We start from the raw sequence: 24,525 nt of genomic DNA, 5'->3' as shown, positions 1-24,525 counted from the left end.
ATCTCACCCTCCCACTCCTAGAATAATCTTCTCACCTGTATCTCAGATATTGAAGTCCTCAAACGATGGTTTAAAGACCCCAAGATGCAGCGAATCCTCTCGCAAGTGACCCGCGAGGTGTGTTTTGATTGCACACAACATTGACTGTGAGAACCATGCGTTCCCTCTACACCAATCAAAGCGCTGCTCCAGTTCAATACCCACAAATTCTAGGTCTGCAGCACAGATAGCCAAACTACCCTATTCTATTTTGGTTAGGACAATCTTGCAGCCCATTGAGATGGGGGCCATTCTTGTAGCCCACTCACTAGCCTAGGTTGCCTATCACTGCTATAAAGTATTCAAAAAGAAAATAAAGGTAAATTTGTTGGTGACTCCAAATTTTACTTCATGTTGGATGTTACTCTTTAATAGATTTAGGTCATTACTGATAAAAAATTGCAAACATGCTACCACATTTCTGAAAAAGCCTTCAGAAAAAAATGGAACCTAGCTAGTATAAGTCTTTCTGCCACCAAGTTACAGTAATTAACAATTCTGTTTTTGCTTCTTTTTACTCTGAAAATACACTGTATTTAGAACTTCCATTAACACGAATATAACAGCAGACCTTGCGACCAATCATTTCTGTCGAAGATGTTTTGAAACCTTTTAATCTGCATCTTTCAAGATTCCTGAATTGTCTTAATGGCCAATTTGCCTTTTCAGCTAAATAATCCGTTTCCTTTTGGTTTTATTTTAGCGAGTTGTTTTCAAGCTGTGCATTCAGATCCCACTGCATAAAATTTCCAGGAGCATAATGGAACGCAATGTGTGTGTAGTAATAGTCCTTCCTAATTTTTAAAGCCCAGCATTTTTGCAAGCTGCATTATAGGGAAAATTATCCTGTGTGGATTCTTCTAAAATCATCAGGGATACCAGAACTGTATTAACAAATAAAAAGAGAAGAAGTAAAAAAATACTAAGTCCACCATTACCATGCCTTCTTCATCAAGCACAGAAAATTGATTGATCTGATGCTAATTGACTGTTTCTATTAAGGGGAATTTTTAAAACAATTAATAAATATTATTTTAAAGGAGTATCTTTGTTCAAATGATCTATGTTAAAACAACAATAAAACCAAACCAAAAAACAATCTCTGATTTCAGTTTTGACCAACACGTCATATTACAAACCATCAAACCAGAGTTAAGCATCTCTCGTGATGATGGTAGAGAATGTCAGACACTGATAACTTTCTGAGGAAAAAAGGAAATATCCTTAGATATTTAACTTACATAGGGTTTTTTCTTTCTTTTTTGAATTTCCATGAGTATCTAAGTGCATGACTCCTTCCACCTATTTGCAACAGATCTTTACACAGTGACTCATTTCAGTTATACAGTTATAGACCCCACTCTTCTAACTTGTTTTTATGTTTAATGCTTCTGCTTTACTTTTCCAAGAAATGTTTAATACTTAGTTTTCTTCTGGTCTCTCTCAAGAAACTTAACATAACCAGTAAGGTAAGGGGCCCTAAATTAGATGCAGTACTCTAGCTAAGGTTCCTAATGTCCTTGCACAATGATGCAGACCTCTGGTTTGTAGGGATGTATCTAAATATAAGCATGCGAGCAGTCCCATTCACATCAGTGATACTACAGGCAGTCCCCGACTTACGCGGATCTGACTTTTCTTGCCCCAGAGGATGGGAGCGGCGGGACGCCCAGATGCGCCGCAGTCCGCTGCCCCCGTCCTCCGGGGCGAGAAAAGCTGCTCCCCGTCTCCCTGCAGACCAGTCCCATTCACATCAGTGATACTGTCCCGCTGCCCACGTGCTCTGCGGCTTTGCTCCGCGTCTCCCAGGTCAGCAGACCAGGGAGATGGAGCAAAGCCATGGAGGACTTGGGCGGTCCCGCCACCCCCGTCTCCCTGGTCTGCTGTGGGGAGGGGTGTGCAGCTAGTGCCCCTCCCAGCAGACCAGGCTTTTCTTGCCTACTCCTGGGGTAGAGCAGCTGGGGGATGCCAGGTTGGTCCCGCAGCGCTGCTCTGGACCAACCCGGCAGCACCCCAGCTGCTCTGCCCCAGGCGTCCTGATTCAGCCGCTGCTGGTCAGTTTCAGCAGCAGCAGAATCAGGACGCCTGGGGCAGAGCAGCTGGGGTGCTGCCGGGTTGCTCCAGTAGCGCCAAGGAGCCAAGTCAGCCGCTCTTGGCCGAGGAGCCAAGTCAGTTGCTCTGCCCCAGGCTTCCTGGAATCAGCCGCTGATCAGTTTCAGCAGCAGCTGACTTGGGGACGCCTGGGTTTCTTAAGTTGAATCTGTATGTAAGTCATAACTGGCGTCCAGATTCAGCAGCGGTTGAAACTGATCAGTTTCAGCAGCGGCTGACGCCAGTTCCGACTTACATACAGATTCAACTTAAGAACAAACCTACAGTCCCTATCTTGTACGTAACCCGGGGACTGCCTGTACTTACTTTCTGAGAGTTCCTGGAGTCATATTTATTTACAAAGACCCCCTTTAATGATGTTTTTGCAGCAATAACTAGTGAGTTTTATTTCTAGTACTTTATTTAAAGCCTAAATTGCTTTATTATCTTCAGCCTAATGGGCATTTTTACATTTACCTGACAATCCATCACTTATTTCACAGATCACCACATAACAGATTAAAACCTTTCTGAAGTTAATCACTGTTAATGAAGGTAATGACAATATTGCAGATGTTGGTATCCTCAGGAAATGTTGCCACTCTACAAGGCACAGCCCTGCCGTAGGATACTAATAAAAAAACCAAAGACCAATTTCCTCAGTATAGACTTCATAGGAGTACCACAGCTTTCCTCCACTGCCTCTAGGCACCATCTACTATGTCCCTTTGGTTATATCGGTTTCCATTTAATCTGTTCATGCCACACACAGGTTGACTAGTGTAAGAAGCTAACAATTATGAAGCAATGTGAAATACTCTAACAACATCTATATCTTTACTCAAGTCTAAAGAGATTCCATTCAGTAGCAGTGGAGCTTTGGCAGCACCAGTTAGCCACCTGAATACATAAGCAGGGTGCCAGCCAAGCCTGTACAACCAATGATATTGCCGCTTCACTGTTAATGTTGTTTGAGCTGCCTGCATGATCAAAGCTAACTCAGGTATGTCTGCACTTGTAAAAGTCACAAGTCCAATTGCACTATATTAGGCTGTAGTGAAGTAAAGCATGTCCCACCAAGCTGGGAATCACATGTTCACACTAACTCTCCTCAAGCTAATGTGGTAAAAATAGGAAGTAGCCATGGCAGCATAAGCAGCAGGAAGCAGTACCTGCCACAAGTTCTTGCTTATTAGAGATATTAGCTCCTCCCAACACTCAGGCTGTTGAGGCTACAATCTATGGGTATGTCTACACTACAGCGCTAATTCGAACTAACTTAGTTCGAATTAGTTAATTCGAACTAAGCTAATTCGAACTAACGCATCTAGAACTAAAAACTAGTTCGAATTAGAGTTTTGCTAATTCGAACTAGCGCATCCACATTAAGTGGACCCTGAAGCGGGGTTAAGGATGGCCGGAAGCAGTGCCGGCAGGGCATCAGAGCAGGACTTAGAGCGTGGAGATGCTGTCTCAGGCTAGCCGAGGGCTGTGCTTAAAGGGTCGCGACCCCCACCCCGGACAGACAATTCTCAGGGGTGCCCCGCTTGCAAAGCAGTCCTGGCTTGGAGTGCCCTGAGTACCCACACTGGGCACATCACAGCACTCGGCCATCAGCCCGGCTGCACTTGCTGCAGGCTGCCATCTGGAGAGAGGAGGCAATTGGGGGGCTGCAGGAGAGCTTCCACCCCTCGAAGCCTGCAGAGCCAGCCCAATCCTCCCCATCGGGGGCTCGTGCCCCATTCCTCCCTCACCTCCTTCCACTTACCCTTCCCTAGCCCCTCTTCTTGATGTACAAAATAAAGATAACGTGTCTTCCAAAATGGAATCTGTCTTTATTGAACAAAACTGGGGGAGACTGGGAAAAGGAGGTGGGAGAGGGGAAGAGAGAGGCTGGGAGAGGGGAGGGCAACTAAAATGATCAGGGGTTGGGAACAGGTCCCATATGAAGAGAGACTAAAGAGACTGGGACTTTTCAGCTTAGAAAAGAGGAGACGGAGGGGGAACAGGATAGAGGTCTCTAAAAGCAGGAGTTGGGTGGAGACGGTGCATACAGAAAAGTTCTTCATTAGTTCCCATAAAGAAGGACTAGAGGACACCAAAGGAAAGGAATGGTTAGCAGGCATCAAACTAGTAACAGAAAGTTGTTCTTCACAAAGCAAAGAGTCAACCTGTGGAACTCCTTGCTGCAGGAGGCTGTGAAGGCTAGAACTGGAACAGAGTTTAAAGGGAAGTGAGATCAAGCCATGGAGGTTGGGTCCATGGAGTGGTATTAGCCAGGGGGTAGGAATGGTGCCCCTGCCCAAGGTTTGTGGAAGGCTGGAGAGGGATGGCATGAGACAAATGGCTTGGTCACTGTCTTCGGTCCATCCCCTCCAGGGTCCCTAGGGTTGGCTGCTGTCGGCAGACAGGCTACTGGGCTAGATGGACCTTTGGTCTGACCCAGGACGGCCATTGTAAGCTCAGGGCTCAGGGTCGGGGGTCTCAGTGGACCCCCTTGATTTTCATGCACACCTGCTCCTGGGTGGCCAGGCTGGCAGCTCTCCTGCCCTAGCCAGCCACTTTCCTGTGCCTAGTGCGGAGATCGTGGACGAGGTCCACGATGTCCGCACTAGCCCAGGTGGGTGCCCGCCTCTTGCGGTCCCGGGCAAGCTCCCGGGAGCCGCCAGCCTGGTCCCGGGAAGAGAGGGAGGGCTGGGGGGCATCAGGTGGGTGGCTCGATCCGTGCCAGGTTCAGGGTCTGCTGGCTGGGTGCTGGCAGGCTTGCACCTGGCACGGGCACCATAGCCAGCCCGTGCCCCTTTAAGGGGTCCGGGGCTGGGAGGGGGGGCAGTAGAGTTTCCCTAGTGTTGGCCAGAGTGGCCACCAGGGAAACCTGGGGAGGGCTAGCCTCCCACTAGTTCGAATTAAGGGGCTACACACCCCTTAATTCTAACTAGCTAGTTCGAACTAGGCTTAATCCTCGTGGAATGAGGATTACCTAGTTCGAACTAAGCGCTCCGTTAGTTCGAATTAAATTCGAACTAACGGAGCGCTAGTGTAGCGCCTATGAAAGTTAGTTCAAACTAACGTCCGTTAGTTCAAACTAACTTTGTAGTGTAGACATATCCTATGTTTAGCATGCTAGTTCAGCAAGGGCTGATGTGATTATCTCCTTATACTGTAAGCCCCACCTCCAGCTCAAAGAGTAGTATCAGTCCAGCTATGGCACCACATGTTAGCCCATGGAGAGTATTTTTCATGTGGACAATGAAGTCCTATGAACAATTTGCTCAGTGATTTTATTGCCACTACATAAAGGAAGCTATTAATTTAAGGGCCTAGAATAGCAAGGGCAAATTAAAATTTGATTCTGCTCTAAAATGATGATACATCTTGAGGATCTTCAGATGCATACTTGTGTTTATTCAGTCATTTCTGCTTATTTCATGGACACATTTCTACTAGCATTGGTCAAAGAACAAATCCATAAATGTGAATTTTTTCTCTTTTGTCAAATTTTAATTTTGACAGACATTTTCTGACTCACATCACTGTTCTGTTTTCCTGGTAAGTGCAGTCTTCAATGCAACTACTAACAAAAGAGAGAAGGAAATCTAGCACAGTGTTCTTTGTGCACAGCCACCAAAGGCAACAGGCCTGCACTGGTGTCATTAAGGGTTTAATATAGCTTGCTGATGATTCACGAGAAGCAAAGAATCCAGACTGACTCATAGATCCCAGGTTCTGTTTGCAGAGCTGACAGCTGGCAAAAATATAAGGGTTCTTTTTTTGAGGAAACATAGTAAATTGATAGGAAATCTCTGAAATATAGTAAGCACGGAATCCCAGGTTGACTTTTTTAATTAAATCACTTATCAGAGCAGAATAGCATTTGAAAACTTATTTGTTTTATCTCTACCTCCATCTTTCCTAGCTCCTTCCTTATCCCTCAGATGCTTTTTAGCCCTCTGCTTCCCAGTATATCTTATCTTTATTATACCATTAGCTTTTCCTCACACTCGTTTAATATGAGGATTGGGGATTTTAAAATATTTTTCAGTAACAAGATAAATCTTAGTTGTGCAGTGTTGAAAGCTGATGCGCAGATAAATATATCATCATCATTATCATCATCAAGTACTATACATCCTATTAAAAAGCAGTTTTGAAGAGTGTTCCCAGCTACCTTCTAATACACTGCTTCCCTTTTACCATCCTTCACCCTATTACTTTACAACTTTTATTCTTTGCTTATGTTAAATAAAGATGCATCCTTTACAGGCAGCTACTAAAACTGAATAGTTTGAGTCTTACCTTTTCCACATGACTCAATCTGGACAACAGATCACTGATAGAACATCTTCTGACCACCTTTCTGCACAGTGAACTCTTTCACCAGTTTCTTTAACCTTTCATTTGTTTTCAGTCTTATACATGGCTACACTAACATGCTACACTAACATTCATCACTTGCCTAATTACAGAGCTGCTTCTTTTCCCCACTTATTCCTAGAATAACACACATGAGAATAACCTCATTCCTCAAAATGTCTCTGACAGCAGAGCTTGTTAAAAATAAAAGGGGAGACGGAGAGAGAATTGATTGATAGGATAGGATAGGATATATATCATATATTCAAAATTTGAAGCACTCAGGATGAGGTCATTTTGCTCCAGTAGAGTCTAAGTTTCCATCCTTTATTTATGTTGAACAGAACATACATGTGTTGCCCTATTGAATCATTTGTACTGGTAAGTTCATAGATTCCAAGGTCAGAAGGGACCATTCTGATAATCTAATTTGATCTCCTGTATAACACAGGCTATACAATATTCCCAAAATTATCCTTAGAGCAGCTATTTTAGAAAAACCACCAATCTTAAATTTGTCCATTGGTTAATTACTCCCCCTATCGAAAAATGTATGGCTTTTCTGTTTCTTTCTTTTACACTTTTTATCAAAACCTACTTGTTAGAGTTACTTTTTCAACTGGAAAAATATAAGGGTTTTTTTTGAGGCAGCATTGTAAATTTATATGAAATCTCATACTTTATTTCTTTACTTTATCAGCATAGACATTATTTTTGTTTTTGCCAGTAGGTGCTTTTGAAGAAGTCTGTGTTTGGAGATGAGAAAGATAGGGGGCACTGTGCCAGTTTTGGGGGGAAGTTATTATTAGCTTATTTATACATATATTTAATATTTTAGTTACTGAACATGTCTATCATTGGTATCTTTATTGGTGTATTATGACTAAATTGTTCTGAACTACATAATTATATTAGCATGAATTACATTATATTAAATTAATTGTAATCACCTACAAAATATCTTCCCTAATGTTCCAGTTTAAAGACATTATGTCTCACTGCGGCTTTCTGGATGAAACTGTCAGCAATCTTATGTACATCTAGTTTCCTGATATTGTTGTGTTGCACGTTTAGTATAGACACATTATTCAGTGGCATCTGTCCCATTGAAGACTGGAGTTAATTTTAAGTCTTCTGAAACTGGCGAATGAGTTCAGGATGATACAGGCAGAGTGAGAAGTATTATTATAAATTTGCCATATTCTGTAAACATAATGCTTCAACATTACTGCAAATGACTTTTAGATCTCTTTCTTGATATGTAACAGTTACTTTAGACACCATCATTTTGTGTGTATAGTTGGGATTATATTTTGCTATGTGCATCACTTTGCATTTAACATTGAATTTCATCTGCCATTTTGTTGCCAAGTCTCCCAGTTTTGTTAGATCCCTTTGTAACGCTTTGCAGTCTCCTTTGTACCATCCGCACACTTTGCCACACCACTGCTTACCCTTTTTTGCAGATCATTTATGAATAAGTTGAATAGTATAGGTCCCAGTACAAGACTCCAGGGGCACTGCTATTTATTTCTCTCCATTCTGAAAATGGAACACTTATCCCTACCCATCGTTTGCTGTCTTAACTGTTGTGTCTGGGAATGTTTTCAGGATCATCTAATGAACCTTAACGTAATGGCAAGCCTTTTGTCATCTTAATCACCTTGCCTCTGTTTATAAACAAACTCCCTTCCCCAGAACGGCAGAAGTTGTTAGCAGCACGGAACTCATCACATTCCACACTGGAGTCTGATTTCAGAGTGCTGAGCACCACTTTTTTTGTGCTTGAGCCCCAGAATACCCTTGGAGTTAGTGCCTATATTTGTTAGGCAAGTAACAACTCTTGCCCATGCTGGCCAGGCCAAGAAGCTAGGGGTTTAAATACAGAGGGATACCTCAATTCCAATTCATGTCACTCAGCACACAGGTAATATACATCTTTCCTAGCTACTAACATGTATATCACTTGCATGTAAAGACCAATCACTTTGAAGATTGTGCACTGAAGTTACAAATAAAAGTTACAGGAAGTACAAATAGGGGATTGGGAAATCCAGTGTGATAGGGTAGTGCAGGCAAAGAAAAAGACCTGGGAGTTCATGTGTTGATGGTAGGTTGAGGATTTGGCAAATATGACTCTCTGGAGTGCAGAGGGGAGGTTACATCCATAGCAGTAACAGGTCAATAAAGGAAAAATATCCTTTCAATGCACTGCACACACCCTGGAGGGTTCCTATAGGTAGTAGAAGCACATTGGGAGTCATGGGCTCTCTCTAAACTGGACTGTGGTCAAATAGCCACATATTACAATAAAGTGAGAGGCTGACCCCCATTCCAAAACATAATAGGAATCTATAGGCCTAATAGAGAAGGCAATAGACACGCTGATGAAATGAAGAGTGATAAAGCTGATGTGCTTGGTGTCTCCAGCATGTCCCTTTAAAAAGATAGCAGATGGGTTGAGATTAACTGTAGAATTGTAAGTAACAAGACAAAAATCTATGGCTCTTATAAGTACATACCAGGTTATCCCAAAATGATTGCAATGATCTCTCCTAAAATAAAAATGGTTTTCAATATTGGCTATTAATAATGGTTTCTGCGTGTTGTCCCTGGCCCCAGAATGTCCATATAGGACAACATTCAAGTGGGGAGGAATGTAGTATGCATGGACTGTTACACCCCAGGGGTATAAAGACTCTCCAGATATTTTTCATGTACATGTGAAACAGATACCTGAGGACTTTCTCAGCCTTCAAAGTTCATTCAGCATGGGGATGATGTATTGGTGCAGTCCCCCACTGAAAAGGAACACAGACGGGATCTGTCTGAGCCACTCCAGTGCCTGCAGCAGGCAAGATTAACGGCAGAAAAGCACATTTGGTTAACAGAAAGATTACATTCTTGAGGGCACCAATAAGTGAGGAAGAATGTGGTATTGATCTTCACAGAACTGAATTAATTTGTAAATTACCAATCCCCCCGATAAGTAATCATTACAGTTTTTTATTGGAGGTGAGCGGGGAGAGGATCACCAGATTTGAATTAGATTTTCAGTGTTTTATGCAGAAGCTAATAGTCCTGTAGTAACTCCAGTTGGCTTAGGGGTGGAGGTTCATGCAGAAATATGAAAATCAGGATTAGCAGTGGCATCTGCTTCCTGACTACTGCAAAGTGTGGAACTTTAGTACATTTGACGGGAGAAAATTATGTTGACTGCATACTGGGCAATTGCCAAACACAAATATCAGTCAGGGGACAAAAACTGCTCATTGCTTATTACCACACCTCCCTCAAGATACTGCTGAACAGAAAAGCATCAACTCGACAAGGTATTAATGGACTCTGGCATTGCAGCGGGCCAAGTGGCAAGAATGAATTGAACAATTAAAACAGGTAGTTACTGCAATGAATCAGAGCTAGTATGGGGTTTCCCCTTACAAGCTTAAGGCTACATCTAGACTGCAGGCTTCTTTCGGAAGAAGCTTTTCTGGAAGAGACCTTCCTAAAAAATTTCTTGCGAAATAGCGCGTTCACAGTGGCCGAGCAGATCAAAAAAGCAATCTGCTTTTTTGAAACATAGTGTCCACCCCGATTCGATGCTATCTCGCATAAAAGCCATCCAGAAGTACTTCAGCCGGAGCTTGAGGTCACCAGTTACTTCCAAGTGCTGGTGCCGGAGCCTTGCAGAGACATGCGCTTAAAGGGACCCTCCAGGACAGTCATTTCTCTGCTTCTGCTGCCTACTTGCCTCCCTCTTCAAGGGACAGTAAAGCTCTCGCAGTGCGTGCTGTGGTTGCCCAGGTTTTTTGGATGCCACAGCTTTTCTCTTTGTGCCATGGAGCTGGAGCTTCCCCTGGGCATGCAATGGCCCCACACGGCCATACTTCAGTTTCTGCAGCTCTTTGTGCCAGCTGCCTTCCTGGTCCTGACTGAACTTGACGCCGAGGTTATTCTAGGGACCCTCTCCCTAGGTCTGGGAGCTCTACTCTTGTAACCACAACCTACTGTGGAAAGGCATTTCTGGAGGCTCGACACCAGTTTGGACTGGTGGGATCGGCTGATTATGGAGCGGTGGGGCGACCAGCAGTGGCTCCAAGATTTCTGCATGTGGAAGGCTACCTTTCTGGAGCCGTGTGCCTGGTTTGCCCCCACCCTCCAACAACACGACACCCACCTGCGACCTAGCATCCCCCTGGAGAAGCGGGTCGCAATAGCCATCTGGAAACTTGCCACCTCCCTGACAGCGGGCAACCAGTTTAGCATTGGGAAGTCCACCGTTGGAGCCCTCCTCATGGAGATAAGACACTCGCAGGCTACAGTCCCTGTGGATGGGTGGGGAGGAGTCCTGGAAAAGGGGACCCTCGGCAAAGGGGGGTTGGGTATGGAGTGGGGGTGGGAAACCCCATCTCCAGGGAGGTTGTGCCATCCTGCCCTCACACAGGTCCCACCCTTCTACTGAGGGAGGGCTCACAGGGGGTGGCTCCTGGGATGTTTGGGGGGGAAGGCATGGGAGGGGGACAGGCACCTCCCAAGGGCGCATGCACTCTTTCACTCATTCTCCATTTCATGTATTTGTCTCCTTCTGCAGATTGTGAGGGCCATAAATACCATCCTCTTGCAGAGAGTCATCCTCCTGGGAGACCTGAACCCAGTCATGGATGGATTTGCTGCCCTGGGGGTCCAGAACTTTGCTGGAGTGATTGATGGGACCCACAGTGATCAATGGCCCAGTATATTAATTGGAAGGCCTACTTCTCTATGGTGCTGCAGGCCCTGGTCAACCACAGTGGACATTTCACAGACATTTCTGTCAGGTGGTCAAGCATGACACATGATGCTCATGTCTTTCAGAACTCTAGCCTGTATAGGAAGCTGGAGGTAGGCACATTCTTCCCCCATTGTGAATTTGCCATTGGGGACGTGCACATGCCACTGTGCATCCTGGGGGATGCAACCTACACTCTGCTGCCATGGTTAATGAAGCCATACACCAGCCACCTGGACCACAGAAGGGACCAATGTAATGCCCACCTGAACCGGGCCAGGATTCAGGTCGAGTGTGCCTTTGGCCATCTCAAGGCATGTTTCCAGAACCTCCTTACCCTCCTTGACATGGGGGAGCACAACATCCCTGAGGTGCTGTCAACATGGGGTGGGCAGTGGGGGGGAAGATGCCAGCCGCTAGGGATTACCCTTCGAGTAGCCACGGACAGCTTCTATCCGATAGTCTCATCAGGCCAGGGTGCGCATCCAGGAGGCCCTAAGGGAGAGGTTCTCTGAAGGACCCCAGTAACTCTTCCCCAGAACCTCCCCTCTAAGGGCCTCTGGCTTGTTGCCCTATCCTTTTGCCACCACAACCCTTCCTTTCACCCCTTCCCTGACCTCAGAATAAAGACACCTGTTTGATTTTGAACAAAACAAAGTCTGTATTGATCTTTCAGTAACAACAGCTGGGGAGGCAGAGGGAGGCTCATAACCTGGAGGGGAGGAGGGCTCAGAGTGGCATGTGGGGTGGCTGCTTATAGATTAACTCAAGATAATACCATATGAGTACTGTGATTTTGTCCGAATCCTGGGTACAGGATTTGAAAAAACAGATTTTTTTTTTACAATGATAAAAAGTGTGTAGTAACAACAGAGGGAGGTGGAAGTACAGAAGATCCAGGTATGGGTTGATGTCAAGGGGGACCTGACCAAACATCAGGTAGCCTCTAAAACTATGATGCAGGATCAGGCTACATATCACCCATTCCTGAAGGTGAAGTGGCAGAGCCCATACATTCCAGCTGGGTCATCTCCTCTCCCTAGATATACTTACTAGAGTTGGAAAATAGAGGACAGAATTGGGTCAACAAGAGTCAGTTTACACTGTACAACATACAAAGATTGCTTACAGCATATTTGGTACTGAATTTGTAATGCATTTAATTTAGGGGACAGAAGAAATAAAGCAGGGAAAGGGTTGAGATTGTTAAACAGAATACTGACTTGGAAAAGGGAATTCATAACATTGGGGAAGCAAAATTGCAATTTGCAAGCCTAGAAGGTCTTGGGCACAATATGAAATTAATAATGGGACTGTGTCAATCATGACAATCAGATTCACTCACAATTGGCTTCTACCCAGTTACATACAATACAATTTCCTACACAATGCTGGTCCATAAGCTTACTGCACAAAAAACCTATGCCAAAGCTATTCTAACGTCACATAACTATTGTTAAATGTGCTAAATTCTTCCCAGGCCAGCACAGATTTACTAGTGCAGAAAGGAGAGGCAAAGTGTTCAGGGAGTCTCTTCCTATTCATTGTTCATCTGTACATCAAGCCAGAAAAAGGCTGTTACTGTACTCAAGTGCTAGGGGACAGCCAACTATGATATCTGATAACATTTCATGGCCACAGGAAAACACATAACTTGGGAAAGCATGGCCAAAGGCCTGCTCTGGGTACAACAGTATTAGTGCCTGGCAGGAGATGCTGTCTGGAGAAAGAACATCTCTATCTTTTCAAGGCAGTAGTAAATGACACTAACATCAACCAATAAAATGGAACAAAATAGGTTACAAGTGTTTTCTTTAGTGCCAAAAAATCTGCAATCTCAATATGTTGCCGAATGACTCAAAAACTGGATAATATTAGATCATTAATATTCAGCAGGAGAATAATTAGTTTCATCAGCTCTTTAAGGAAATGTGAGTAAAGAAGGTTTTAAAAGACCAGAGAATGTTATTCCTGGAGAATAACAAGCAACTAAATAATATTAAACTGATTTCAACAATTACCTTATGTTATCCAACAAAGATGTAAGCAGGGTCTGAACCAATGCTTTCAATGCAACCAGTTGGAATGGGAAAGGAATCCTGGGTGTGGTTATGCTCACTCAGTTGTTTAGCCCTGTAAGGTATTCAACTATGATGTAAATACAGTTCACACTGTAATGGGAAAGAAATCCGGGGTGTGGTTATGTAAATACAGTTCAATCAGTGCTATAGGCCTAATGGATAGTCAATTGTTAGGATGGTGTTTTGCCTGTTGTAACTAATTTGGCTGTTGTGGGGTCACAAAACATGTTAACCTTAAATGTAGGAACTGTAAAATATGACCACTAATGCTTGCAGAAGAAAAGGCAGGACTATGCAGCACTTTAAAGATTAACAATATGGTTTATTAGGTGATGAGCTTTCATGGGCCAGACCCAGATCAAATAGTGGAAGAAAATTGGCATGACCATATATACCAAGTGGGTCTGGCCCATGAAAGCTCATCACCTAATAAACCATCTTGTTAGTCTTTAAAGTGCTGCAGAGTCCTGTATTTTGTTTCAGCTACACCAGACTAACACGGCTACATCTCTATTACTATTCTACTTGCAGAAGAGATTCATTGTAAAGAATCTCGGATGGACAAGCCTTTCTCTTCCAGACTTAGTGAAGTCAATTGAGGGGAAGAGCAGAGCTCTGAACCCTCCAGGCATGAGCTGTGAGACTGGCCCAACCTGTTTCAACCCCACCCCATTCTAATGATAGAATTAAAACAGACTCCATAAGGAGTCTCTTTATTATATTAATTGTTATTCCAGCAGATGTTGGAATCTTTTTGCTGGCCTGTGCAGTGGGTCAAGAGCTGAAATCATGGAGAAACTGGAATCAGAAAAAGCAAAAATCACTAGATTTGGCCCAGGTCTAAAACCATCACATGGCCAGCAACCAGTGAGGCAGCTGGCAGGTGATCAGTGGGAGCAAGAAGTCGTCTGGCTGGTAGCCAGTGGGGCAACTAGCAGGAGCAAGTGGCCACCCAGCCGGCAGAAGCAGGCTGTGGTCAGGAGTGGCTGGCAAGAGCAGTGGTGAATGGCCAGCGGGCAGCTGGTGGTAGTGGCCAGCAAGTGGCCAGCAAAGTGGTGCCAGAGAGCAGGTGGATGGCAAGTGTCCAGCAAAGTGAGTGAGATGCCTTCTACTTACCCCTCTCAGGATGGTAGGTGAGCTCTGAAAATCACCTCTGAGCTCTGGTCTGGCCTGACCAAGGGCAGCAACTGTGAGTGGGGTGCAGAAAAAAGTGTTGGGCATATGAATGGGACACTTACATTGCTGGACTTGTGAGTCTGAGAGGCAAAGAACATTGCCCAACCTACTTGAGCAGGGATGTTTACTCGTGATTTGGTTATGAACTCTGTGGCATTTTTCCAAGTTAATGCCATGTTACTTCTCTCCCTCATTCATTAAAAGCTTCTTTTCTATGCTTAGACACTGTGCTTGTAAGTGGGGAAGCACTGACTCTCAGAGGTACCCAGGGGTGTGTATGAATTTCCCAGGTTGTTGGGTGGGGGCTCCAGCCAGTTCTGTGTGGGATGGATGAAAAAGAACCCCTTACTAATCTACTAGAGTTCTTTAAGGAGGGGTCAACAAACATGTGTACAAGGGGGGACCAGTGGATATACTATACTTTGAGTTCCAAAAAACCTTTGACAAGATTTCTCACCAAAGGCTCTTAAGTAAAATAAGTTGTGTTGGGATAAGTGTGGCTTGATAATTGGTTAAAAGACAGGACAAAGGGTAGGAATAAATGGTAAGTTTTCAGAGTGGATAGAGGTAACTAGTGGGTCCACCGAGGGTCTGTACTGGGACCAATCTATTCAACTTATTTATAAATGATCTAGAGATAGGGATAAAACAGTGAGGTGGCAAAATTTGCAGATGATACCAAACTGCTCAAGATAGTTAAGACCAAAGCAGACTGTGAAAAGCTTGAAAATGATCTCACCAAACTAAATTTCATTTGCCATTTTGTTGCCCAATAACTTGATAAATATAAAGTAATGCATATTAGAAAAAACAATCCCCACTCTACATGCAATATGATGTGGACTAATTTAGCTACAACTACTCAAAGGAAAGATCTTGGAGTCATTGTGGATAGGTCTCTGAAAACATCCACTCACTGTGCAGTGGCAGTCAAAAAAGCAAATAGGAATCATTTAAAAAGGGACAGAGAATAAGATAGAGAATATCTTATTGCTGCTATATAAAACCATGGTATGCCCACATCTTGAATACTGCATACAGATGTGCTCACCTCATCTCTAAGACATATTGGACAGGAAAAGCTTTAGAAAAGGGCAACAAAAATGATTAGGGGGCTGGAATGGGTCCCATATGAAGAGAGATTAAAAAGATTGGGACTTTTCAGCTTGCAAAAGAGGGCACTAAGGGTGATATGATAGAGGTCTCTAAAATCATGACTAGTGTGGAAAAAGCGAATAAAGAAAAGTTATTTATTCTTTTCCACAATATAAGAACTAGGGGTCACAAAATGAAATTAATAGGCAGCAGGTTTAAACACACAAAAGGAAGGTTTTTTTCCCACTCAGCACACAGTCAACTTGTGGAACTCCTTGCCAGAGGATATGGTGAAGACTAGGACTTTAACAGAGTTCAAGAAAAAACTAGATAGATTCACGGAGGGTAGGTCCATCAATGGCTATTATCCAGGATGGGTAGAAATGGTGTTCCTACCTCTGTTCATCTGGAAATGGGTGACAGGAAAGGGATCACCTGAGGATTACCTGTTATGTTCCCTCCCACTGGGGCATCTGGTATTGGCCACTGTCAGCAGACAGGATATTGGGCTAGATGGATCTTTGGTCTGACCCAGTATGGGTATGTCTACTCTACCCCCCTAGTTCGAACTGGGGGGGGGGGTAATATAGTCATATGGAGTTGCAAATGAAGCCCGGGATTTGAATTTCCCGGGCTTCATTTGCATAAAGCTGGCCGGCGCCATTTTTAAATGCCGGCTAGTTCGGACCCCATGCTGCGTGGCTACATGCGGTATGGACTAGCTAGTTCGGATTAGGCTTCCTAATCTGAACTAGCTGTACACCTCGTTCCACTAGCGTGTAGCCGCTCGGCACGGGGTCCGAACTAGCCGGCGTTTAAAAATGGCGCCAGCCGGCTTTATGCAAATGAAGCCCGGGAAATTCAAATCCCGGGCTTCATTTGCAACTCCGTATGACTACATTACCCCCCCTAGTTCGAACTAGGGGGGTAATGTAGACATACCCTATGGCCATTCATATGTAGATATTGAACCCGGCCCTGGCTACTGTTGGTGCTACCTGGCAGAAGTGTTGCAAATACATAAGGCATTCCGGTTCAAGCCAGCCAGTAGAGAAATTTCCATCAAGAAGTTCCATCAAGAAGTGGCATCTTAAACACAAATCCACTGATTTGTAGCCCAAGTTGTATCTGCCATGGGACCCTGTGCCAAACAGAATGTAAAGCCATAGAACAATGTGCAGCTCCTCATGACTGATAAAGGGTGGGTCCAAGAGGAATAGAAGATTGGAATTTGGTGGGGCAGTGAGGTGCAGGCCCAGCCACTCTAATGTTATAGTGTTCTGTGATACAGGTGTGCTGTGTAATACACTTATAATACTGTACCATAGTCAAATACAAATCAGTCATTAGTTAGAGTCACAGCCTTAAAAAAAAAACCCACACACCTGCAGAGCTTCCAGTTCTCTAATATGAGGGGATAAAAGACCATCCTCATCTCCACTACCTATAAGTCAGCCCAGCTGATAATTACCTCTTCTTTCCTTCCCTGGAACCTCCTATTGCTCTAGTCCAACTGATGACTACACTGCACCTATAGCTCGAAATAAGATACACAATTTCGAGCTAATTTTGAAATAGAGCATTATTCCAAAATGTGCCTTATTCCTTGTGGAATGAGGTTTACTAGGATGTTGGAATAGCACACCCATTATTTCAAAAGCTATTTTGAAACAACAGGCATGATGTCAAGAGAAGGAAAATGCTATTTTGAGATACTGGAAGTACCCCGAAATAGCGCCGTGGTCTAGACACACATTTGTATACTGAGCTCTTTATTTCATTGATGTCTATTTTATTCCTTCTTTTCTATACTCTAATTCTTTCATCCATCTATTTGCATGTCATGCATCACTGGTATAGACAGGAGAGAGCTACCCTAGCTGGTTGCATTTGCTGATTAGCTAAGGATAGTCAATTCCTTTCTATTTGTGTTTCAGAATAAGTTATAAGCTCAGCCTCCACGAGCCCAGGTTCAAATATTTTCCCGCTCAGTGTGAGACACTGGCATGTGTAACTATGTGTTTCTATCTGACTCTACCATCTTCCTGTGTCCCTCACTCCAAATAATTTTCTTCTGATGGGACCCACCTGTTGTACCTTCCATCAGATGCAGCCATGCATTGCAAAAACTTCATTTTACTACACATTTGTTCTTGTATAATGGTTAATTATTATAGCCAAACACCAACTGGTCTGTTACTGTGAAATGCAAACAAATGCTAAATAGGCTTTATTCTGATTTCTTGGATGCTGGTTTTATATCCATGTTACTCCGATGCATTCACTCTTGATTTACAAAAGTATAAGATCAGAACCAAGCCTCAATGGCTTAAACATCTGAGATTTACAGTCCTCATTAAAATAAATAAAATCATTGAAATTAGCAGCAGGGTATTTGAGCAAATTGGATTATGGTGACCTTTAAAAGCTAGGTAAAATTTCTGGCAAACTGACTATAACTCCAAAAGAAGACACTGCACTTTGTTGAGTAGGTTTTTTTTCTTTTCAGATATAATTTAGTGATAATTAGGGAGCAAAGAAACAATCAAAGAAAATCTGAATGCAGATAACACAAATGTTAGACACAAGGATAAGGCATCAATAACGAACATGACAATGACACAAAATGCAAAGAACATAGCACTGTTTGGATATTCATAGACTAATGGGATACTTCGACAGTGATTGCCATCTTTTATGTTTGCACTTACCAACCTCCACAACACTAGAACAGTTCGGGTCTGTGAAGCCACTGGGACATTCACAAGAAAAGAAGTCATCAGGCAACCCAGACAAACAGATGCCACCATTTTCACAGGGGTTGGAATCACACACATCCCCTGTGAATTAAAGAAAAAGATTCTTAGTTTTGCATACAGACTTCCCCGCATAAAAACCTCTTTCATGAAAACTTTAGTACAGTGAGATTACTGACAACCAAAAACAGACCAGCCTGCTAGCTCCAGATTCCTTGAAACACCAAATATTTTAAGACCTACAATTTTATCATAGTCTGAATTTTATATCAAGATTTAGATTTCATAAATATACGTTTTTAACAAGTAATAAGATAAATAGATTTCCATTAAAAAAAACCACTTCATACAGCCAGACATTACCTTGACATTTCAACACAAACCTTGACTCATTGAGAACAAAAGTCAGATGACAATAAACAGATGTGAAAGTAATTTGGGCAGTGGAAAAGACCTTGCCCCTTCCCACTTTCTCTTTGAAGATCGGAGTGTATATCTTCACTACAGAATTACCCTACCCAGGCTCTTCCTTGAGTGTTACATTTACCTGGCTCCACCTACACATACGCACACCCCTCTCTTACCGAGTTCAGTGGTTCTTTCAGTCCTGGCTAACTGGCTTGTCTGGAACTATAGGCTAAAACCAGGCAAAGGCTTTCCCACGAGCTGGTAGCCTGACAACTCTGCAGGTTAAGCTACTCAAGTGCTCACAGTCCCCCCAGCATCTTCCCAAACTTCCTTCTTTCTGTTTGAAGAACAAACAAGTTGTTCCAAATTTATTAAGTAAGAGTTGTACATGGCTGACTACTGCATCACTAAGAACCATGGGACGATATACCTACTGACACTGTGGTGGGACAGGTCTCTCCACTCTGGTCAGGAAGGGGTTAAAGTGCTTGTCTAGGCACAATAAGCCCCAATTCAGTGCCCTAATTGGCTCTGACAAGCCTTGAGCAGGGAGACTCCTTAAAAGGAAGACTCCAAACCTAGTGCAGAATGGCACTCAGAGGGAAGCAGAGCAAGAATACCTCAGCCTTAGGCTGCTCACCAGGAAAACTGATAAAGGCCTATATTGCCTGCACCTTTTAGAGAGGTAAATGGACTGTCTTCATTTTAATTGTCTTCTTATTTCCCAGCATACTCAGCCTGGGCCCTTGGACACATGGAGGATTGGGAATCCACTCCCCTTCAGAGACACTATTTATCTTATGCCTTAAGGGTAAACCTGGGCTGTTTTGTGGGCTGCAGGATTATTTTGTTGCTTTTGTTTGTTTTGGACAGCTATTTTGTCCAGAAGGGAGACCCACCACCCTTAGAATTACAGGTGGAAAGCCACACTTGGCACTCCAAACTGGCACTCCCATGACATCTCAAAAAGGGAAGGATGTCTGAAATAGACAGGATGCCCCCCACCAATGTTATCCCAAGGAGACACCCTAAAGATACAACCTACGGCAGACACACATAGGTAGACACAGCTCTGAATAGACACAGCTCTGGTGAGGAGATAGTACACTCAGTCTAAGCTAACCCGGGGTCATCTACACTGCGGGGCTTAACTTGAAATAAGCTACGCAAATTGAGCTACGTCAACTGTGCAGCTTATTTTGAAATAGAGCATTCTTCCTCCGACTTCCGTTACTCCTTGTACAATGAAAGTTACAGGAGTCAGAGTAAGAAGTTCTCCAGCTTGATAGAATTTAGACATTATTTCGAAATAACTGCCTGCTGCGTAGATGTGGACAAAGTTATTTCAAAATAACACTAGTTATTTTGAAATAATGTTGCTGTGTAGATGTGCCCCCAGAGACTAGTCACTTGAGTTAATTCTACAGTGAAGGCATACCTCAAACAGGCCTCTTAGCTGCAGAGTCTGTGCCTTTCTCTTTTGACCTGACTTTGTATCAGACTACTCCACTGGTGCCATGTGAGGGAATTCGTTCCAAGTAGTGGAGATGAGGCTAGGGAATATGTCCATAACTTTGTGAACTGGACTATAAAAGTTTGCTCAATTTTAATAATGTAAAGCAATGTTAGTCTCACAGGCAAGTAAAAGCATGTGTGTCAAATATAGGATTTATAATTTTGCAGAGTTGCTGCAAAATGTTCTTTCACTTTAAGACACTTCAAGTCAATGAGAGTTTTACCATGGATATTAATTAATTTAGGATTGGCAATTTGATTTCCATAATATATAACCCCATGTCACCAGGAACAAGCATATGTAGATTCCAAGGGGAAAAAATGTATGAGCTACTAGCATGTTTAGGGTCCATTGTTATGGAAATACTCCCTTTGACTTCTCAGGTCTGACCCAGAGCAGTATGATGCCAATTTATTTCTCAGATAGTAAATTGTATATTGAGTTGCTGAATTCTTATGTTCTTCCCTAAAGTGCGAAATAGGTCCATGAGAATAAAAATGTGTTTTGATTTTATGTTGAAGTCTGACCTTATAAACCACAGAAGCACAGTTCACTTAGTTTGGTATGAGAACTCTAGAACTGCATTTCCTTATATTTCATGTTTGAATGGGTCACATGGTAATTGGCTAATCTGGACTTCAAACATTTTTATTTTCTATTCCATGCTATGGAATTCTGTACATCCACATCTGAACTCACAAATGTGAAAGGAATGCTCAATTGTAAGACATGCAGCATTACATAGACATAATTATAGCACTATTCTCAGAGAGGTGAGCAAGGGAGAATTTTACCATTCATATTTTCATGCGGTCAATAACATACTTCAAAATTACAAACTATTATTTGTATAATATTTTGCTAATCTCAACTAAAGAAACAAATTGGCAGGGTTTTTTTTTAATTGTTTTTAATCTATGAGAATAGAGTGACAGGCTACAACTTATAACTTATCTGGCTTTTTTGTTGTTGTTTTTCTTTCCATTGGTTGACTGCTTGATTTTTAATTAAGAGATGTCCTTTCTGAATCTAATATTTGTTCCGGGAGTAACAGGGGAAACTTACTTGTTTGTATCAACGGATTGAAAGATTTTGTGCAGTTGAATGCACTGAAATAGATTCCGAATCTCAGGAGGGTCTTCCCAAAGGAGCCGTTACAGACTGATCAACGTGGTGATGTCTGAACCGCCTACACATGCAAACAGGCAGATGCAAGACTAACATGATCAGATGGGGCCACTCTAAAGGCACGAATATATGCAGGTGCAGTGAAGTGTAGACCATGGAGCACCTGCTCATTTACTGACTCCTTGGGGAGACATATGCAAAGGAGAACCTTGCTGTAGTAACAGAAAGAGCCTTCACTTGTGCACAGTTCTGGAAAAAACATCTAGTTTGTGATGAGGATACAAGATGAAGTGGTGAGTATTAGCCAATGTGGATTCTGTTATATATTATTAATCACGTATGTGTGGCTGTGGGTGTTGATGGGGGAATTTCAAATATGTTTATTGTGTTTTGACATATGAATAAGCCTTAAGATCAGTATCTTAAGGGAGAATTCCAAATTCAAAGAATAATCACATTTAAAAATTTCACTTTATAGTAATGGTTGATCCTCTCTTGTCCAGCACTTTCTGGTCTAGCAATATCCCTGGCCCACCATGATTTTAGGTAGCCATATGTCCACTTACCACTGGTGAGGCTAAGTTTCCCATGGTCCCATAAAGTTTGTTTACAGCCACCAGTCCTGGCTGTCAGTGTTTTGTGCTGTTATTTAGCGCTAATTTAACCCTAAATGTTTTTAAGAGACCAGTAAATAGCAGTGTTGGTAATGCTGCTAGACAGCATTGACCTCCCATGATTCGGCAAATTCTCTGGTGTGGTTCCAGACAGGTCCCCAAAGTGCCAAATTAGAGAGGTTCAACCTGTAGTTTAAAAGCTCTCTTTTACCAAATTCTGAATTTCTAATGAAAAAGCTCCAGCTGACTTTTGGATATGACAAGTTTACATCCATGGAATAGGTCATTTTGAGACTTGACACGCATGTGAGTGCTCCATGGTAACTGTGAATCCTGAAAATTGTACATTAAGGAGAGGTATATTGGCTTTCCACTTTTGAAAGCATCTGTTTTTAATTCCTCCAGAGGGTTGCTTGTTTCCCTGGGGAAGCCAGAAATGCCACATTTTGATCTTAAGGGGCTCATTTAGGCATTTCTGCTGTGAAGCGAGGGTGGTAAGAGCCCAATTAACACCACTACAGGAGGAGGATGCTTTTGAGAAGTGTATTTTCTTCAATGCTGCTAATTAATTAATTTGGAGGAGAAACACTCACTGAACAAACTGTGTGGAAGTTCAGTAACATTAAAAGGGGGCTTTCAATTTGGGTAATGTACTTCCTGCTATTTGTAGTGGTCTTATTTTTATTAACAGAAATCAATTAACCAGAAAGTCTTCTTGGGATTAAAGGGAATAAACACTTAAGGTATGTCTACACAGTGGTGTTATAACACAATGCACGTCTACACTACAAGCCTTTATTTAAAAATAACGTCAAGATGGAGGACTTCTTATTCTGACTCATGGTAACCCTCATTTCCTGAGGAGTGAGGGAAATGGAAGGAAGACTGTTCTTCCTTCAACTTCCTGCTGTGTAGACAGTGCCAAAAGCCAAATTAAGCTATTTCGACTTAAGCTACACAATTGACAAAGCTGAAGTTGCATAACTTTATTAGATTTTTGCCCTGCTGTGTAGACATATACCTAGAGACCAGTTCTGCTCCCATAAAGGCACAGGGAGCTCTGCAGTTGACTTCAATAGGATGCATGCCTAGTTTTCCCATTTTTAGCCATTACTTGACATCTTATACCATGAACACACATACTGTGTATAATTATCCAAAGGATGGCATGTAAGGTATGTACTGTATGATCATCATAATCATCAAATTGCATGGACATATAATATTTAAAAATTACATATCTATACAAAAATTTATGTTCTCAAAGTCTGGGACTTAAGGTAGTTAAATGGGCAATTTGTCCCAGTCCAGCCCCTTCCAGGAAGGGAGTAATAGAGCCCTGCAAATCAGTGGATAACTGCTTAGTATCTGCAGGTATCTGCACCTGTCAATACAGATCTCCGTAGCTCATTTTTGTGGATTCAGGAGCAGTTGCAAAAATTTTTCATCTGTGCAGGGCTCTAGTAATAGACATTTATCTTCCTGGGTAAGTGTTGTGTATTGTCTGTATCACAATATTTGTCTGTTTGCAGACTGAGCCAAAATAGTAATTGGAAGACTGAAAAATTCAATAGGAAATGTACAGATAAAAATAAGACAGCAGGAGGGGATTCTGTTTATGAGTAATGACTATAAATTATTGGAGTATACCTGTGGGACAGAGCTACCCTCCTGCATCTTTTCACTGAACAGTCTAGTGGAGAATGTCTCTAACAGAGAAGACCACCACCTGACTAACACACAGGAAATATTTTGGTAGAGCTTTTGCTCTACAGTATAAGACATGCTAGTGATTAGTTAAGTAGGTCTAGGTTCGACAATGTGTTGTGTATTAATTTTATATGTAACCATTTTGTTTCCAATCCTCCTTCTTGCTATGAACTAAAATCTCTACTCTTTATGAGATGAACTTTTCCTTTTTTTCCCACTATAAACATAACAAAGTCCTGTGGGTTAAACATAGCTGTAACCGGTAAACTGGGTGGACTGTTCTTTTGGTGCAGTAAATCTATGAATACTGTAGTGTCCAGAGGAACAGGTATAGGATACCTAGAGCAGAGTGTACTAAATACTCCTAAAGATTACTTTCTAGGATAATCTGGATATGTGTCACCAAATCAGTTCCTTGCTACTGCTGTGGCTTTAGATATTAGAGTACCTCAGTCCCTCCTGTTTTCTGCCTGTGGGATGCAGTAGTTTACTCTCCTGAGAGCTGTAATTTTTTTTAGTCTAATGTAGGTTATTGGTCTCAGTGCATGGGTAACTGGTCTATGATGTGCAGGAATACCAATGTGCATTGCCTGGGAACTCTCAAAGGATTCTGGAGAGTCATCCAACATACCTCCTTTAGGCCCTGGCTGCTAGATGTCTGTTGTAATGTAGCCTTATAAACAAAACTTATCCCCTAGTTGTTTGTTCCCTGGTGAAATTACACTGTCACGTACCTTTGACTGCATTATTCATTATTGTTTTAATGACACTTGGTTTAGACACTAGCAGG

The 24,525-nt window shown here is 42.6% G+C and overlaps 1 protein-coding gene across 1 annotated transcript in view; it reads right to left on the bottom strand.

Annotated features, from left to right (window-relative positions):
* The window catches only part of EDIL3 (EGF like and discoidin domains 3), a 429,858-nt gene that overhangs the window by 299,409 nt on the left and 105,924 nt on the right, over positions 1 to 24,525 (bottom strand). Inside the window, exon 2 of the mRNA XM_006124343.5 lies at positions 18,315 to 18,443. Within this exon, the coding sequence (XP_006124405.3) occupies positions 18,315 to 18,443 (129 nt within the window). The remainder of the gene's footprint in view (positions 1 to 18,314; positions 18,444 to 24,525) is intronic.

Source organism: Pelodiscus sinensis, chromosome 6 (assembly GCF_052426305.1).
Source record: "Pelodiscus sinensis isolate ZL-2025 chromosome 6, ASM5242630v1, whole genome shotgun sequence".
Lineage (NCBI taxonomy): Eukaryota > Metazoa > Chordata > Testudines > Trionychidae > Pelodiscus > Pelodiscus sinensis.
This window is presented reverse-complemented; position numbering and strand designations above follow the sequence as displayed.